Source organism: Ceratina calcarata, unplaced genomic scaffold, assembly GCF_001652005.2.
Source record: "Ceratina calcarata isolate Rehan_Ccalc_2016 unplaced genomic scaffold, ASM165200v1 scaffold78.2, whole genome shotgun sequence".
In the NCBI taxonomy this organism is placed as follows: Eukaryota; Metazoa; Arthropoda; class Insecta; order Hymenoptera; family Apidae; genus Ceratina; species Ceratina calcarata.
The window spans coordinates 3,406,722-3,426,195 of NW_017179105.1; the positions used below are offsets into that span (position 1 = coordinate 3,406,722).

General features: G+C 35.7%; 3 protein-coding genes across 4 annotated transcripts in view; 1 reads left to right on the forward strand and 2 right to left on the reverse strand.

Annotated features, from left to right (window-relative positions):
- Positions 1-2,022, reverse strand: part of LOC113465055 (zinc finger protein 862-like) — a 3,506-nt gene extending 1,484 nt beyond the window's left edge. Inside the window, exons 1-2 of the mRNA XM_026818384.1 lie at positions 1,638-2,022; positions 47-1,541 (exon numbers count right to left, since the gene is read on the reverse strand). Coding sequence (XP_026674185.1) covers positions 47-1,077 — 1,031 coding nt within the window. The 5' untranslated portion in view covers positions 1,078-1,541; positions 1,638-2,022. The remainder of the gene's footprint in view (positions 1-46; positions 1,542-1,637) is intronic.
- A 143-nt stretch (positions 2,023-2,165) lies between these two features.
- LOC108630869 (3'-5' RNA helicase YTHDC2) lies at positions 2,166-8,092 on the reverse strand. 2 transcript variants are annotated; one of them, XM_026818334.1, is made up of 8 exons: positions 7,777-8,092; positions 7,161-7,383; positions 6,628-6,821; positions 4,465-6,550; positions 4,003-4,389; positions 3,669-3,919; positions 3,261-3,601; positions 2,166-3,175 (listed from the first exon to the last, which is right to left on the reverse strand). In XM_026818334.1, the coding sequence occupies exons 2-8, from the start codon at positions 7,355-7,357 to the stop codon at positions 3,164-3,166; spliced, it is 3,468 nt and encodes a 1,155-aa protein (XP_026674135.1). In that variant the 5' UTR covers positions 7,358-7,383; positions 7,777-8,092; the 3' UTR covers positions 2,166-3,163. The 2 variants fall into 2 exon arrangements, with proteins under 2 accessions (XP_026674135.1, XP_017889911.1); XM_018034422.2 differs by having other exon boundaries at positions 4,465-6,556.
- A 100-nt stretch (positions 8,093-8,192) lies between these two features.
- ATP8B (ATPase phospholipid transporting 8B) overlaps positions 8,193-19,474 on the forward strand; it is a 45,597-nt gene continuing 34,315 nt past the window's right edge. Inside the window, exon 1 of the mRNA XM_026818330.1 lies at positions 8,193-8,278. The gene's annotated coding sequence lies outside the window, so the exon portion shown is untranslated. The remainder of the gene's footprint in view (positions 8,279-19,474) is intronic.

Consider the following 19,474-nt stretch of genomic DNA (forward strand, 5'->3'; position numbering starts at 1 on the left):
TAATGGATCTGCCTCTGTACACGTTTCTACAGCGAAATATGTGTACAGAGCATTCCATTGCTTGAGAACTCTATCGACACATTGTGATAGTGCCAGCCACCTTGTTCTCGATGGTTGACGGAGCTTCTGTTTTGCAATGTGCATTACCTCCTGAATGTCTTCCAAACTTTGCTGTCTTTTAGGGCTTGTAGTGAAGTACCTGTACAATGAAAATAACAAGTGTTCCACGTGCTTCGGTAACTTCCCACATGCATTGCACGCTGCCAGGTGAATGGAGTGGCATATGCATGGTAAAACGACAACTTCTGAATCGTTTTCTTCCAGCAGCCGAGAAACGAATGAATTATGTTTCCCGACCATTACACTTGCATTGTCAACAGAAATGCCAATGACGTTCCTGACTGGAATGTCGTATTGTTTCATTGAGTATTTAAAGCAATCGTATAAATACTCGGCATTTGCTTCTCTCAATCGTACGTACTCCAGTAAATATGTGTGGATTGCCCCTTCATATGTGTATCTCGCCAGGATGCATAAATTTTTGTACCCTGACACGTCGGTGCTTTCATCTACTAAAATTGAAAACAATGTATTCCTCAATATTTCACTGACATTCCTCACGATGGTTTCATTGATCACGTTCTTCGTGATGGCTGCAATTTTTGTACTTTTCAATGTCATCTTCTTTAAAACTTCGATTGAATCCACAGCCCTCTGCTCCATTTTCATGTGGTGGTTATACGAGCGAAAGCTTCTGCTATGTTCGATGATATTGAGAACATACATGATCTCTGCTCTTTTTACACGGTCATTTAGGGATGCAGTAGCCAGCCACGCTGCGCTGTCTGTGTCCGTGAAGCTTTTTCTTTTACTTAACATAGTAATGTGCGATTGACCTCTGGCGTGCTTCCTCAGCTCTGATTTCCCGCACTTCAGTTCTTTTTGGCAGTAAGTACAGAAGGCCTTAAACGGGTTGCCCTCGCATTTCTGCAGCCATAAAGAAAAATCGGGTTCTGCTAGCCACGAATCGCAGAATCGTTTTGTCCATGCCATCTTCTTCGAAGGAGGTGGTTTCATGACATTGGTGCTGCTGTCGCTGCTCTCATGACCTGTTTTTCACACATTAATAATATAAATTATTAAAGTGCAATAATTTATTTCTAATGAATTTATTTTTCATTACTGCATGCGAACTTCCATATATTTCCGTTCCTTATGCTTTCACAGATTTGTATAACAATTCCGTATGACCATTTCAATTTTTTAAAACTTCGTGTATTACATATGTGCGAAATCTATATAATATGAAGAACCCGATTCGGGATGGGTACGAATTGTGCACAATTGCACAATTTTCACAAATGTTCACACTGTACACCATCCCTGGATTGCGGACAATGTAGGCAAAGAGTTCTTCCGAGACATTGTGAATCACGTGTCCTTTGTCTACGAATCTCGCAATATTTCCCACATTTCTGAGCCAAAATAAATGAAGCCGCCACTTGTAAAAAATGCTCTTCTGTTTTATGCATCAACTTTTCCTGTGCAACATATGTTTCTTACAGGATCATTAATTTATTGAATTATACTCGGTGCATGAATACACATAATACATAAGTAGTAAAAATATATCTTACCTAATGATTCAGCCATTTCGCACTCACGAAAAGTAATAAAAACAAAAACAACAATAAATAACAATAACGAAAATAACAAAATAACCAGTAACAATAACAATATCGAACAGAACAAAAGAATCGCACGTGGTACTGTTTAAGCCTGGCATCCAAACTCAAATGGTAAAGATTCAGCGCCGCGTTCGTCTACGTCACACTTGGCTTGGCGCTACTATCCACGTTGCCAACTTGACGAGATGTATAGCCAAAATAAGCCTACAAATCTTGAAAATCACTGCATACCCCCACCAAGTATTGGTCCCCACCACGGTCGCGTCGTCCCCACTTTTCGGCCGAGGGAAAAAATATGAGCGCGCTGGGCCAGAGCAATACAGGAGAGACAAGGCTCAATCTATCCTTTACTCGGGGTTTCCTAGTTTCTCCACACGAGGCCTCCAAACTCAGTCAACTCAATTCGGATTGATACCCTTACAATAGTTAGTTCATATTTGTAATTTTCTAGAAACTAAATAAGGTATTGAAAACATATTTCATAGCATAAAGCTTTTATTATCACACTTAAAAGTTGTACAATAAAGTCTACATACTATGTTAACATCAACACATAAGTATAGTTTTATCATTTAAATGTTATACAATTAGCTGCATAAATTAGATCATGTATAGAAAATAAACAGTCTTTCTGCAGTTTATAATTTCCAGAATACCTAAAATAACGTACATTTTGTACTTCGTTATAAATCTTTGTATAATAAGTTATTGAAGAAACAATAGCAATTTTCACTAAGTTTTAAAGGGTGATTTACAAATTATATAATTAGATTGCACATGCATACTGCACTTTTTAAATTATATAGATATCGATTTTAGCTTCTAGCTTGTAAATTAATGCTTTCCTTAAGTGCGATTTATCTGTATAGTAAATCATAATTAAAGTACACACATTATGTACAGTATAAAATGTAAATAAACCACTTATGAGTTATGTCTATACAGTATAGTATATCACATTCGTTAAAGGTACAAAGATTTACTTTGATTCCTACGTGTTGTTCATTCTATACTACTTTAGGCAGTAAATTGGAAATGTGAAGCAATCGCAGAACAGTTTTGCAATATTTAATAGCAAGCGACAAAGTTACATATGCAGTAATCTAATAACACCGCCAAAAAAAAGAGCTTGCTAATTAATAACTGTTTTGATTAGGTACATACAGTTAGTAACTGAATTGAGATGAATATGTAAGAGATACAATTTAAACAGAATCTTTTTCTTTCAATGCTTTGTTTTTCGACTGTAATTAATTTCATTGAAATTTATTGATACCATGGAAAACTTATTAACGTGCCTACGAATATTTTATGACTATTGAAAATTCGTTTCTTTCACCCTGTCTATTTCAGAAGTAACTTATTCGAAAATACGATTCTCATTACCTTTTAAGTCAATAAATCACACATAGGAACCAAGAGAATAAAATACTTGTCAATTTACAATTTGCAAAATATCTTGTATCCATTCAATCTCAGAAACTCCTCTAAAAAAGAAGAAACAATAAATTTTCGAATAAAGTAAAAGGAATACTAAGAATTACTCACCACTTACTAAATTTGTTTAATTACCTCTACAAAGTCGTCCGTTTTCTTAACGTTGGCAGGGTAACAATCAACTATTAGAGGTCGCGGTCTTTGACCGATGCCAGGTGGCTGTTGCAATCCACACGCTTGTTCTTCGTTCGTGATTACGTTCACTAACGTACTCACTACTTTTTCGTCTAACTGCGACATTGCTTTGTTAGGCGCTTTCATGCGTCTTAAAAACAAAGCGTTCCACTTCTGTCTTAAATGTAAGAAGAATCGGGCAGTTTCCGGATCAAATTTAAATACGACCCAATCGTCGAGTTTAAAAATTGTTCCTTCATTACTCTCATCCACTTCCGAATCTGATTCACTCTCTGGTACAGCTGTAAACAACAGATAAAATTACTACATTTAGACACAAGATATATTAAAAAAAGGGGCGATACTTACATTCAGCCTCATAAATTACATCCACAGACAATCTCGCTGGTCCGCAAAACAAAGCCACTGTTAACGGATTTACTAAAGTGACCATTCTAACATGACAAAATCGTCCTGTGCGACTCATTTCTTCGTAAAGCAACCAGTCACAGGGCAAAGCCTCCACGTTAGCTGCGTATGTTTGAGTGGATGTCATTCTTGGTGACTTGGGACAATCTCTTAATGTTGATGACGGATGGAAAAATACTTTCACTTCTTTCCTGTAAAATAAACAAATTATCAAACACATGAATAATTAGTATACTATAAAAAATATAACGAAAATTTGAACAGTGTAACATACTGTGTTCTTAATTGCAAGTGCTCCCTGTCAACTCTCATCAAGTTTGGATATAAACCGGCAGTTAACGCAGCTTTCACTACCGCCCAATTTTCAGAATTAGAATTCAAATCTCTGATATCTCCTGGCCCTCGTGTTCTAACAAATCCAGATGCACGAAGTTGACCAAGAAGTTGAGTGCGCATTCCAACAACCATTTCCATTACGGCAGCAGATATGAAATTTTGATCGCAGAATGCGCGTTCTTTGCCGCTGGCCCGTGCATTTTGCCAACCTTGAAAAGCACGTAAAACTGCCATATGATCGGAATACGTATTCGTCGCGAATTTCTTACGAGCCACAGTCGCAGCTCTTTTCTGCGATGGTTGGAGAGGTAGAATGAAAGGATCCCTGAAAGATATTTTTCCATATAATAACATTCTCACTAATATAACGCAAGTTAATACATACTATAATTCTGCTTACTTGTATGCCAAACTACAGACGATAGTTAAGACTGGGTCTAAGCATTTCAAAACAACGGCATATAACAACATTTTTCCAAGTCGTGGTTCAATTGGTAAATCGAGCAAATGACTTCCTAATTCTGTAAGATCTTCCCATGGATCCAATGCATCGATAGTTTTTAATAATTGAACTGCATTCCTCGTTACTGCGTTAGAAGGTGGTTCTAATGCCCGGTCTAGAAATTCTGCGATAGGTGTATTTCCCGGAGCTAAATGTTTAGTGTATAAACATAATTCTTGCAACGGTGATCTCAATATTTCAGGGGTTTGATAAGCCTCCATGCTGTTGAATCGTATCGAAGAAAACAAGCGATAGCAAATGCCTTTTCTACATCTTCCTGCTCTGCCCATACGTTGCTTCGCACAGGCTTGAGAAATCCAATTGGATTTAAGCATGCACACTCCGGATAATGCATCGAAAGACTTTTCTTTAACCTTGCCGGAATCAATAACGTATACAACGTCGTCAATCGTGATACTTGTCTCCGCAATATTTGTCGAAAGAATAATTTTTCGAGTTCCCGCGGGACTTGGTTTAAATACTTTCTTTTGATCACTTGTTTGCATGTTAGAATGAAGCACATACAGATTGTAGCGCAATCCTTGATTCATTTCTTTCTCTTCGTTATTTATTTTTTCTCTCATAGTTACGATATCGTCATATCCTGGTAAAAATATTAAGAGAGAGCCGGGTGGCATTTTTAAGTGAATATGCAGAATTAATTGTAGAAGAAGATCATAATTAATTTTATCGTCGTTAAATGTATGATGGTATACATCTAACAATAATTTATCTTCCTCCGAGAGTGGAATATCTTTAGTATTTGCCGGCGACGCATTTTGTGATGTACAATCGTAAGTTTTCATATACGCTTCGATTAACTCGGCACATTCAGTTTGATTCATGTTTCTAGCCCAATCTAATGCGGTCCATTCATTGCCAGCACGTAAATATAAATTTGCTCCCAAATTTAACAGCTGCTCTGTAGTATTTATATCTCCTCTACCTGCAGCCACCATAAGCGGAGTTACAGACGTTGTGGAATGTTGATAATCTACAGATACATTTTCGGACAGTATGAAGTACAAAATTTGTGCGAAATTGTCTTCACCCCCGTTTAACCATGCTTCGGAAATGCTTTTATCCATTTCTTCTACTAGCCACGGTTCCAATTTCGCTTTCTCTGGAATAGATTCGTTCTGCTGTGCTAAAATTGGCGCAGGTAATACGCACCTTTTACTCATAACATTTGATTCCGATTGTTGGGGCTTATATTGAGTCCAACTTTCTAAAATTTTACATTGATCCTTTTTATTCATGAACTCTTTCCTCTTTGAAAGCATTTCCTTCGTCATGTAACCAGTCATCTTTAAGACATCTTCGAGGAAATATATATCGACATCGTGCGATCTGCCTAAGACGTTCACAACTCCGCATTTGTTAAAATATTTTATAAAGATGTTAACATCTAACGTAGCGCTCATTAATATAAGTTTCAAGGACTTGTGTTTCTGTAATGCATCTTTTAATGCGATTAGAAGAAAATCACAAAATCTATCGCGCTCGTGAACTTCGTCTACGATAACATGTGTAACAGTACTCAAGGCAGAATCCCCTGCCATGAGAGTTCTAAGCAATACACCATTTGTACAGTATGTTAAAAGAGTTTTCGGAGCAACTCTACTTTCAAGCCTTATTTGATAACCAAACGTTTGACCAATTTTCTCATCTCTCTCGAATGCTACTCGTTCAGCTACCGAGACAGCGGATAATCTCCTTGGTTGAGTACAAATAATTCTACACGGTTGATGCCTTTGTTGATAGTATTCAAGAATAAATTGAGGAACTTGGGTAGTTTTCCCGCTTCCAGTTTCGCCTCCTATTATAACTACTTGATTAGTATTTAAAGCATCGAGAATATCCTCTCTGCAGCTAAAAATAGGGAGTGCCTTGCGATAATTTAATACGTCAAAGTTAGTCTTCAATTGTGGAATTTGCGGCACGCTGTTATTTAATCTGCCGATTGCCTTTCCATTTGTATTTACTGAAACTAAAGGTTGTAAGCTATGAACTTGAATCGAAACTTCAGATATACTGCATATGCATTTATATTGTAAGTACCATCCGCATTAAGAGGTCGTTCTCTTTCGATTGGTGGTAACAGGTCTTGGCATTCTTTATGATTTAATGGGAAAGTTTGCAATAAATTATAGATACTCTGTCTCGATGACTTTTGTAATTTAATTACAGCATCAGCTTGAACTATAGTCGACCCTTCTCTTTTATATACAGTTATAAAACGATTCATACCTTTACTGTTGAGGATAAATTTGTTTATTCTTTACTATGGTGGAATCCTTTATACAGGGTGTTTGGTTACTGGTGAGAAAAATTATAAGGGCTGACTCTAGCAGCTAAAATAACGCAGAAGTCTAACAAGAAAATTGGGTCCGAGGTCCCATTTTTTAGGTATTAGCGATTCAAAATAGGCAGGCCTACCAACAATCCATGGTTCTCAGAAGCAATGTACGTCTAAAACTCTAATTAAATGATGCAGCTTCAAATGTAATTTTGTCTTCTTTTAGCTTGTGGAATTACTCCTTAAAATAGTTCCCACTAGTAGCTAAACACTCTGTATATTCTTTTTAACTTACCCCCTGCTTTTAGATTTCAGTCCAAGTTCAAAAGCTAGTTTATGAATATAGGCCCTCTCTTCTGCTGTATATGAAGATGGAAATTCTAATTCCTTCTGATCTATAGTTTCCAACAATTTCTTTATTGTTAAATTTACTGCAATTCTAGTATCTTCCCCAATAGGGGGTGTCCTTTTATGACGATTTCTACGTGGCATTATGTACGTATGTCTAAAAACTATTTCTGAAAATAAAAAAGTGATACATTTAATTTTTGCAATTATAATATATTCTACATAATTAATATATATATAATTAATAGTATCAATCTGTTTGTACTTTTCTCAAAGGTAAAAGACTGATTTCATAAAATTGTATATTGTTTTGTAATTCCATAATTCGAAAAATGGATTACTCGCGTTTCTTAAGCTAACATAACATACTGAATGACAGAACCAACAAACCGAACAACGTTTGTTAAGCATTACAGTTATAGAAATTAATAGACGAGCGTTAAATTACATCATAACCAATATACGTATAATTATTTGGAAGGTCTTGTTCACTTCGTAACATCGACGATATTAAATGATACAACGTATACTTCTCAAGAATCGAAAATTTTGTTTTTACTCACATAACAATTGAGGATGAATCGACCAATATGCATAAATCGTACCGATGACAAGGTAAACGTGTAATAAGAAATTTTCAACTATAAATATTGTAATGATCGCAAAAGTGCCTGAAAATGATCTCTAATAAAAACACATTACACCTGACCTGACTGAGAATCTGTAATCATCTGTAATAAACACAACGAACAATATTTACGTCCTTTAGATTGAAAACTCCCTCTGTTTCATTGTAGGAAATTGCATACTTGGAATTGTTCTTATCGATAAAAAAGTTTGTTTACTAGCCCCACAGTTGATATTGCGGCCAAAGTGGCAAAGTTGATTTATCTTGCCTATAGAGTGCAACACGATCGTTTTCACGCAAGATTCGCAAACAGTGAAAGCAGAACCCAGACCGTTCCAGTAAACAATATGGCTGGTTCAGTTTGGTGCGCGGGTTATGTCGTCTCCATCGTGTTTTCCGAATGTTTGTCGTGCTACATCAAGGATTAGCAGTTTCCGGTAAGTGTACATAATCTTAACAATACGAAAACTTATGCAAATTAGTAGTGTGATCATGTTTTACAACGCGGAACTTCGTATGGGAAGATTGTCGATTACGAACTATGCCTTTCCGTCAATTACTGTCTGACTATGTTTGACAAATTTCTTAACAAAAATTTGAGATTCGCTTCAAGTAGATCTACGTACGATTTCACCCGTCACGTTCATTTTTAGATACGTTAAACCATATCTAATGGTACATAAACTACATTTTAAACGTTTCCAATGCAAAATAGGAACCACGCTCGAGATTTTAAATTTCGCGACGTGAATGATATTATCGTACTCTTCTTTCACCTTCGTACATATTGTGTGTACGTGAATCGCATTAAACAGGCCAACGTATCACCGGTTATCTCTTGCGTTATTCGCGAACTTGGTCAAAGTTCCAGTTTCCGATTGGCACTCTTCCTACGTGTCTAACAATGAAGATTAAACTTCGTGACAACGCGAGCGAAGCAACAGGTTTTTTGCTGAGAAGTAACTCATGACCTCCAGTTTTACTACTCGCCGCTCTTTACGGTACAAATATGATTGTTGCAAACGTGTCTAGTTACATCATTGGGGTGCTAATCATGAAAGTAAACAAAAGTTTTCAATAAACAATTCAGTCATCATTGAAACTGTATCGAGCGAAGAAAATTGTTCGAACATGTGTGCAAAATTTGATCAACAATCTACTGTAATTATTTTTAGACTGATTTAAGATTCGGTAAAAATCACAATAGATAGATAAGATATTTATTTCATTGACGTATGTATTACAGTAATATAACGACAATAACGTTATGGACGTTATCGCCATCAGATAAGATAAATAAGCATTATTATATTTATACAACGTTAAAAGTGATCCTTGCTTTTTTTGATTCTTTAAAATTTTTCGAACGTTACCTGTTCCAGACTTAAAACTTCACGTAATTATCAAACCGTTCTTACTTAGTAGAGAGAAAAGAATGAAATTGCATTCGCCGATATTTGATTTTAGCCGTAATATCGCATATCGAAGTGCTACAACCTAGGGTTCAAGGTGATGGTCAATTTAATTTCGTTCAATTCGCTTTGTACGTATGTTTAATTTATCAAAAAAAGTGCCAGAAGAGAGAATTGAAAAGCAACAATAAATGTTGTATTCAAATACGAGATAATGCCAAAAACAGAGGACAAATCACGAAGTTAAAAAGAAAGATGTTCGAATTTTTTTAGGGAAAGTCTCGAGCGTGTTTGTTGCTCGAACCACGTTCGTTGTCGTTCAGGAATTACGTAAGTTAACACTGCATGTAACTCGTTGCGCTTGTCTATCAGTTAATGCTCGATTCCCATTGATTGGTGTCTGAGAAGGTGGCGTGGCGAAGTATCTGCGTACGTACACCTAGTCATCTGATGTTCATGTTTAAATAAATATTGGATTATCAAGCTACTAAATACGAATAAAAACGATCCAACTTGCTTAAGCTAATCTATTTGATCACCTATACGTTTCGTTTCAAGACGTTTTGTACGAGATACTTACATGTATAGTATGTGTGTAGTTACTTACTAGTTAGCGTTATAATTTAATTGATTCGCGATTAATCGACAAAAAATATTGGAATACTTTTTACTTGTCAATAAGAAGTCGGCTATGTTTACTTAACAGGTAAGGTTTTTATTCGTTTCCTTTTTAACAATCTTGGTATTAATCATACGATAGAGTTAATTGATCTTACCGCTGCATACAACGGTTCATTGCACTTTACTATTCAATACAGATCACGTTGACGCGCGTCTTATCGAATACAATTAATTTCGTTTAACATTCCCGGGACATCAAATGTGCATTTAGAATTCAAAGTGTTACCAATAGACCATTTATTGTTGTAAACAGATCATGGGAATGTAACAAAATATGTTATTTCTGAGATAGGACAAATGAAGGTATGAAGGAGGTTCTCCTGAAAATCAAAAGTCTTCAAGAACATTGCGTTCCGAAATTCATTTTATTTTTCGAAAAGACACGAGTATAACAAAATTTACGATTCTATAAACAGCCTATCTTGGCTACTCTGTATTTATACATATGCAACCGTATTCGTCTCTGCTTTGGAGAGCTTATGAGCTGATCCTTTCTCCTACGAAGTCCGTGTCGATCGACCTTGGACTCAGAAACGTCACGTGCATTTTCACTTGTACGAACGTACTGTAACTATGGGACAGTATGTTCTCGTGTCACGTTTTCGTCATATTTCTTGGTGCTTCGAAATTCTTATAGTTACATGTATTCGCGTATGTACTACGTCACCTCGTTAAACATTCAAGTCTCGTTATGGGAGATGGGCAAAAATTTTTATACCAAGCTAATTGTAAGTTACATAAAATGCATATCTATAGCCTGTGTTACAGAATCGGTAGGCCCAAAGAAAAATACTTTTCCGCGTTCGGTGCTGCATTCACTGTCCAAGACTACTTATTGCCGAAACGGAAGCGGAAAAGAATGTGGGCCTGCTGATCCTAACAGGCCATAGGTATTCATCTCAAGTAGTTTAGACACAATAGACTTTAGACTTTAATATCTGAAAACCTAATTAAAATCGTCGTCATACATGAAATGGTCTTGAAAAGCTCTATCAAATGATGCAAAACTAAATATTAGTGTGAATCAAAAGTTCGTGCGTTTTTGTTGTCGTTTTTGTAATTTGTATAATTTTTTTACGTCAATTGTGGTAAGGTTTGAATAATTTATAATACCAGTAAAAAGATAAAATATGTGGAAAGGGAAGCGCAAGCACTGATATTCGTATATTCGTTTATCTGCACCAAATTGTACGAGAACATTAAAACATTGGGCTAACGATCGTGTATGTAAAATAACTTCAGGTCACACACATCGATCCTCCCACGCGGTACCTGTAAATAATGTAGACGTTCACGTGACTTATTCATAGGGTGGATATATGTAGTCGTGAACTCTCTGCAATCTGTTTACGCAGCCTGTCGACAATTTCTAGCGATGAAATCAATTCATTTTCAAGTATCACCATTATCCGACCACCAGTCTTTACAGTGCATTAGTTAATTCGTTGGTCGACTATAAATTTTGCATAAAATTATGGAATTTAGTTGGTTTTAGAAAAGAGCGAAGCCCATACAAGACGTTAAAAAAAAATTGAAAATAATGAGTACATTGGCTCTAACTAATAAGTCGCTTTTTAACTTTTTTATCTGACTGAGCCTATAATGAAATTTATTGTAGCGCATTTTGAATGTCTATACATATATGTATAACTTGCATAGATCTTCAAAATGTGTTATATAAAATTTTATTACAGATCTAGGAAAAAAAGTTGAAAAAGGCAACTTTTAGCTCGTGATTTCGATTTATCGCAATTTTTTTGACATTATTTTTATATCTAAAACTAATTTTTAACTTTTATATATAAACTAATTTCCCTATTTTATAAAAAAAATTAAAATTTTATGAACCAGTGTTATAATAGTTATTATGTTTTAATTAAAGAAGAATGAACAATTTTTACATCCACTGTACATAGTTTTGTTTCCAATATCGGATAGTTTTAAAAGTACATTCATGTAACTGGGAGAACCGTAGAACAAAGCGTCACCTTGAATTTTTTTAAATAGTCAATTACATGCTATTTCATCCAATCAGTAAAATAAACATTTATTTAAAATACCGCAAGAAAATAATAGTTCTTTCACCACCATCGTTTAACCCATTTGTGTCATTCGGAAAAATGGGAAATTGGCCCATATCACCAAAATTTGTTTTTAGTACATACATATAGGGTGTTTGCGAAATCGTGGTACATCCGGCAAGGGGACGATTCCTCACATAAAATCTAGTCGAAAGCAAGGAATATAATCTTTTCATACATGGCGTCATTTTCGAGAAAAATCGTTAGGTACGCGTGTACTTACACAGAGTTTACTCGTCTGATTTTCATTATTTTGGGCATAAACTATTTCTTTCACGTGAATCCACAAATAAAAATCGGGCGAATAAAGTAGACTCTCGAAAATATAAAAACAAATTTTAATTTTAAAAGCCTTATCCCCAATCTCGAATTAACAAATTTATTTTATTCTCATGTATGTAACTAATTTTTTCATTTGGTCACCGATTTCTAATAGCTTATGTTTGTACGTACAGAATCGCGTTCACAATGACTATCCTTATACCAAATTAAAGTGTGTATCACGTGATTACGTAATTGTCAGTTGCGCTACCAATATCTACCTTTGCGCTGCATAGTTTCTTGTTCTTAGCGAGCTCCTTTTGCTACTTATTTTAAAAAATATTTAAACTTCTTCGGGGCTTAAGATACGCACTTCTTATTCAATAGTTCTTTTAATTTGAATCTTTTCCTTTGTGGTAAATGGCAATATTGTTTACAGAACGTATGGAGGAATTATTAAATTATTATTACTAAACAGTGGTGGCACTTGACTTGTAAGCTACAATATTCAGTCTAAGAATTCTGTATTTTATATATATCGTTGAATGTACTAACCCTTTGAGCTGCAGTGGGGCCTTGGACTCCCATCTTGTTAAATTGCTTTTTTAATTATTTTCAGCACTGAAACCTGATTTTTCTGTTTCTTTTTTTAAATTGTTTTATATCATCAATACCTTAGCTAACACTATGGTGCATGTTATTTACACGAATTATTTATATAATTATACACGCGATCGGAATTTAAAAGTTCAAACACCATTTTGAATTAAAAAAATTCTAATGTCAGGGACCCCAAAAACGTATACATAAGCAATATACAACCTATCGTGCACAATGAAAATTCATTACAGTAATCAATATCAAGTAAAAGTCAATTACAATGAAATGTGAAGCTTACATTCCGGGAATGTTCATAACAAATAATACATGAAGAAAGTAGAAGTTATGCATGTAATATTTCCTTATGCCAGAACTCTCGTCCGTCTGAAGACCGAAGGTTCAATTATTTGTTGAATCTCTGACTTGGAATAACTCGTTTCGTAACAAAGATACAAAGATCAGAAATGAGGAATGATGAACGAGGATCATTCGAGAACAAAGCACAATTGAGAATATCATTTTTATTAGCGCGACCTAACCGAATTGTTCGTGAATGATCGCCTTGACCGTGGAAGTCAGAGTGGAAGAGGGAAGAAGAAAATTTCGCAATGCTCAAAGAACGATGCAGTTTTAATAGAGTTCTGATGGGCAACGATTCTCTGAAACATTAACGTCTCTGAGTTATTGGAACTTTACACGTGCGATGTAACCGAAGCATAAAGCAAGGTTGAATAGAGTAACATAGACATCATGACGTACATAGGACATACAGAAACGTCTAGAAGGGCATAACTAAACTGACAATGTGAAAAATTACAAGTAGACATATAGTATAGGTCGAATAAAATATTGGCAACTGGCGAAAAACGAATATTTCATATTCGTCATGAGATATACATAGAAATTCATAGTTGTCGATAAAGAGAAGGTAAAAGCAAAAGAAATATGCACGTGGCCTAACGTAAAGTGGTTACACCCACGTTGATAGAACACATGGAAGGAAGGTGTCCGCCGGATACCATTATATTTCTCTTGGTATATTTTTACGCTTTCACATTGAGGAAAATGTATACTTACTAAGGATCGATCAGGTTTACTTCATACTTTTCCATTAACTGCCCGCACAAGAATCAACGGAAAAAACACCGGTGTTTAACGCTCGGCGGAACAAGAGATTCGATTTCATTAAATTGCACAACACGCCTATCCATAAACGCACTGTTTATGATAATAAGAATCGACACAGAATCTAAACCAGCCACTGCGATCAAGGCCTCTCTCTCGCCCGCGCGTTTGCATATTCTTTCTTTTCCTCTTTGTTACGTCATCGTGGTATCGGTTGCTTGCACGTTAACGTGCGAGTACGCGAGCACTCACCAAAACCGAATTTACATCATTAACCATGAGAAATTAATTATTGAGCCAAAGCAGAGACCTGCGATAATTGGTCAAGTATATAAATAGCGAATTACATAATCGATGCTGGCCATTTCCGCGACACTATATATATATATATTTCGCTAAGTTATCCCGTTACTTTTCGGTGCTCGTGCACTGACAATGGGTGGCCAACACAATTGTACCGCTCTAACAATACATCCGTGTGGAAACTCGAGTGCCGAAACTTTTATACGTAACTACTTGTTGCTTCTTAGAAACCGATCAAATTGTTTAAACCTTTTGAAAGATTTAAAACGTGATATAAGATAAATCAATAGTTTTCGAATAAAAAGCCAAACTCTTATCGCTTTTGAGAAACTTAAATGTGTTCGAGTTAGAAGTAGAATAATCATTCCTGGAATGCCGATTCTTCGTAATCTGGCATTAAGCTTCTGGCATGAAAATTAAATTCTAGAGTAATAATTGATAAAGCTACCAAGTAGAAAAAATTTAACACACGCGATATCTACTATTACTAATTACCAACTCTTTTTACTTTGCTAATTGAAATAATCTCAGACGAACACGCTGCTGTATTCATCAGATATAACTGAAGCTAATGCTATTTAATCACTACTGATAAAGTGTTGCTATCATTTATTTACGCTCTCCTAAGAGCTGGTACATGCGAGATTTCGCCACGAAACGCGACACTTGGTTGACGCGAGGTCGATCTTTAATTTGAATACAAATCACACGTTGCAAAACATGCACCGGTTCCGATGTATCGTACCGTTGAACGCTGACGGAGCGCATAAATGTAAGCCGAATCGAGCCGGTTTTTATGCCGCCATTAAGAAGATGCTTTCTTAGAAATTCCTCATCTGGCAAGTACATTCATGGAAACCAAGAAATTTGATGAATCAAAAGAACCTAGTGAGTGCTTCCGTTACCCACGCTTCTTCTTTGCATTCAACACTAACAATAAGTATATGTACGTTTACTAGCTCATCTGCTCACCACATTTACATTTTCACAAGCATTTAAATATTGCTCATTCTCCTTGACATTTATATTTTACCAAGTATATTAATGTATTTTATCACGAAAAAATAGAACTTGATTACATGGACTAATTAAATGTACAAAATGGTTTGCTAGCTACTTCCGTTCAGACAAAAATTCGTATGTCTTATTAAAATTTTATTTTACGTGTGTTAAAAAGTTCTATAAACGAAACTTAATTCTACACATGTATGTACTACAATGCATCGATAACTCTTATCCAGTTATGTATATCAGAAATAGACATCACATCGTTACGCGTACATCTATCGCGTCGTTCGCGATGTTATAGTTATAAAATCGCTCAATATGTACATAATAGTCTTGTGGTTTCTTATCGCTCTATACTCCCTTCGAGGTAACTTATCTTATCGGTGAATATATCGCGCTCCCGACGATACTTCACAAATATCGCAAAGAATATCTGGCCAAAATAAAATACGCACTGTCATATTGAAGAAACTCGAGTCTGGCCCAAGAAGAAACATTACTCACGTTGGAATAAGAAACCAAACGTTTATTGCTAATTGGTGTTCAATTGCATTATACATTTAATTTACTTACATGTCTGCAACCCTGAGTCAAGGGGTCAAAACGAAATTATTTCGTTTTAGAAGGTGTTTAAATACTTTGGTCAGGCACTGTATGTATTTTGTTCAAATGTGTATATCTTATCATTCTGTAAACATTCGCCATGCCTTGTCGCCCTGCCTACTCTATTTACGGGTCAAATTCATGATTAATACGAAAATTTACAGCAAATGCACAATAAATGATTAGTGGAAAATAAGAGAATTTACGGCAGGGTGCGACGTTTAGAAGGTTTTGCGTGCGTGCGAGCGAGCTATCCGAACGAGGCTGCGTTCTTTCGTTCTGTACAGTAGTAAACATCGATTTAAATCAGACAGCCGTGTGCTCGTTTCGAACTTTACGTGTACTATTAATCTTACGCGTTCGGGTTGATTAAAAAAACATCTATGTCTATCTAACGAATCTGGTGTCGACCTGCGAGTGAAACTCTCAAGCAGGAAGCTTATTGAATCAAGTTTTTCAATTAGATTTTTTTTTATAGATAAAATTGTGCAGTATGTGCTGCGCTTCGTTAAAAATCAGTCAAATTAAATAGAGCTTAATAAGAAATTAGATAGCTAGTTAAGAGATGAAGACAACTCCACTGTAATTCTATTACAGTCTAATCACTGTTTATAAGTATTAGAATGAATTATTCCGTCCGAAATTTATATAATTTCACCATCTTATATGATCAATTTAAATAATCTATAATGGTTAATAAATCTTTTTTTGGATTTACCATTTTAATCCAATTCCCTTATGAACGCGGTGATAGGATCTAATATAGAACGACACGAGTTTAAGTCATGCTTAGATCGAATAAACGCGAACTACGGTAAATGGGACAGTATCTATGATAACTCGGCGCACCCTTTTCTATCTCCAGCCCTACCCTTTTGGTCACCGTCAAGGGAGTTGCCCGTCTACGAAACGACGATGGTGCTTCGTCGTCGTGTCATCGACGTTGACATTTAACCATTGTAGCAAATTTACATCAGATTGGTCTCGATTACGCACTCTTCTTTCATTCTTTTTCTCGCTAAAGAAATACGTTAATAAGGAATAATATTTTCCGAAAAGATAAAGTTATCTACTTTCGGAATAAACCCTTAAAGAACGTAGCTGATCATACACAATTTCAATTTTCTATCTGCTTTTGTAAACAAGTCGTATGAGTCGTCTAAAGTATCATTTGTTTTTTCTTCTTTTTTTTTTAATTTTATTGTAATATTTCCTGGACACAGTAGTTATTTCCTAAAATAAATGAAATGGCATTCTCTTTTCGATAGGTACAATCCACTCTAGTAATAGCAGAGATGGTAAAAAAAGAAGAAGACAGCTTTACTTTTGCCCCGCTATTACATTCACATACTTCATCTGATTTCTAATACTACTTTTTCTCCTTTCTCCCAAAATTCGATTGCAACACATGTCAATTTTTCTGTAAATCTTTCAACTAATAACACAACAAACGAAGAACATAAGCCAGGGATATGAAAAACAAATATTGAATGATACTGGAACTAGAAGCTAGGTGCCAATAATCAGTACTTGGAAACGCAGCGCATTCAGAAACACAATGTCCGTTGCAATAAGACAATCCGTATTGCCCCATAACGTGTGTGTATCTATGTAGGTTTCATCCCAATTTCCACCTAAACGTGAGGCATACAACGAAAACGTTTAGGCATACATAGGTGAGGGTAATCAGAGTTTACAACCGAAACGAATATCGTGAATATCGACCAGATTCATTCAGATTCGTATCCGCGAAACAAGCAATCATTGTTCAACAGCATTTCAGGGGTGGCATTTCGACAAGATCCGGTGATGATTAAACAGGTATTTCGTGTATAATCAGTGGAAGAAACTTTTAATCGTAGTATAATATTTAGTAGTTACATGTATGAAATGGACCTCACAATGTTAAAGTTTCGTTAAGGGCGTTAACAATATGAATTTATTATTATAATATTAGTACACTAAATTAAGGTTTAATGCTATTGTTCCAAAGGATTGATCTGATTACTCTCTCGCTCGCTATATCTCGCCGTGACTCTTAACGACCACACTCTATCTATCTCTGATTCTTACTGACTGATCTACCTGTGCGACGTGCGTACATTATACCGAATCTTCGCATTACTAATGCTCACACGCACGCGCAATGATTGTAACAACAGTGAATGTCGTCCATTCAATTATAAGATGAGAAACGTAAACGGAAACTATAAAAAATATTATTATTTTACTTTGAATTTTTTTATCGTTTAAACATTATGATACAGATTTTACTATTGGTATTGAAAAGTTAGTTTCTTAACGGTACTATTTGTCAAATCTGTTGTTTCAATAATAATCACGACATAAGCAAGATTCGCGTTGATTGCATGATTTCACTAGCTGTTTTTCACTGATTATACTGGCGATCGACCAGTCGATCCCATGTCGTTTCCTGGGACAATTAGCACGGGAATTAAGGGACAATTTGCCAGTGAATCGCGTCGTTAGAATAGCGTCCGCTTCGGCCGCGTTGACGATTACGTTATCTCTCGTGTCACAGAGAGACCGTGTCATCTCGCAAGGCCGTGGTGCGTATTATGAACGTCTAAAAGGGTAGAGAAGCCGTCCATTATGCGAGCTTGCACAATGGATACGTATCTAGGCCTGTCACCGGTTTTATTAACCGTTTAACAGCAGGAATGTGTTATCGTGTAAAAGTGACGTAAACAGATACGCTAGTGATCAATCAGTTGTTGATGCGATTACGGTTTTCAGGATGTTCGATTTAAATTTTACGCAGATAGCACGTCTCTCAAGTTAGCCCTGCAAGTACTGATTTAAAAAAACAATTCGAAAATTCTTTTAAACTAATTGAGTTGCCATGTTTTTAAGAAGATCCGGAGCTCGATTGTGAATTCTTTTGCGGAGAACTAATCGATTCATGGCTTCTCCTTACGCTTTTCCTAATGTAAGTATAGATCCTCGATTCGTCGCGGATGCTTCTGTGCGGTGCTAATCAATTCTCGCGACTTTCTGCATGATTCTCCGTAGATTTTAAACTCATTCGCGGATTCTTTTATGTGGTTCAATCCCGCTAGTTCCGATTTTTTTGTTCGTGACTTCGGCTAATTGCAACTGTTCTTATACTTTTTTTTATACTTCGTGTAGTAAATTAATTCCTCTAATTTCTTAAAATAATTCAAACAAATGAGAAGAAACAAGGGATTTTTACTGCTACTCACATATTCGAATTATAAAGTGTAATCATTAAGTTAATTATGCATATTTTCTTATACCAATCCTGGCTGATTCATACCGCGACCAGTGGTATAGATAAGAGGAATGAGATCACGGTTTCATCTTCTAAAGTTTGCATTGGGATGTAAAAAGTACCGTATGACGTCAAATAGATGTAAACATAGCGTTAAGATTAAATAAAAAGAATTTACGTAGTCATCTTCTTGGCTGAGAGCTCCTTTTTCTTTTTTAAGATTTCTTCGTTAGTTGAGTTTATGTTATTCTTCTATGAAAATATACGTGTCAGACAACTTACTACTCCGTTCTACTTAGCCCGTTA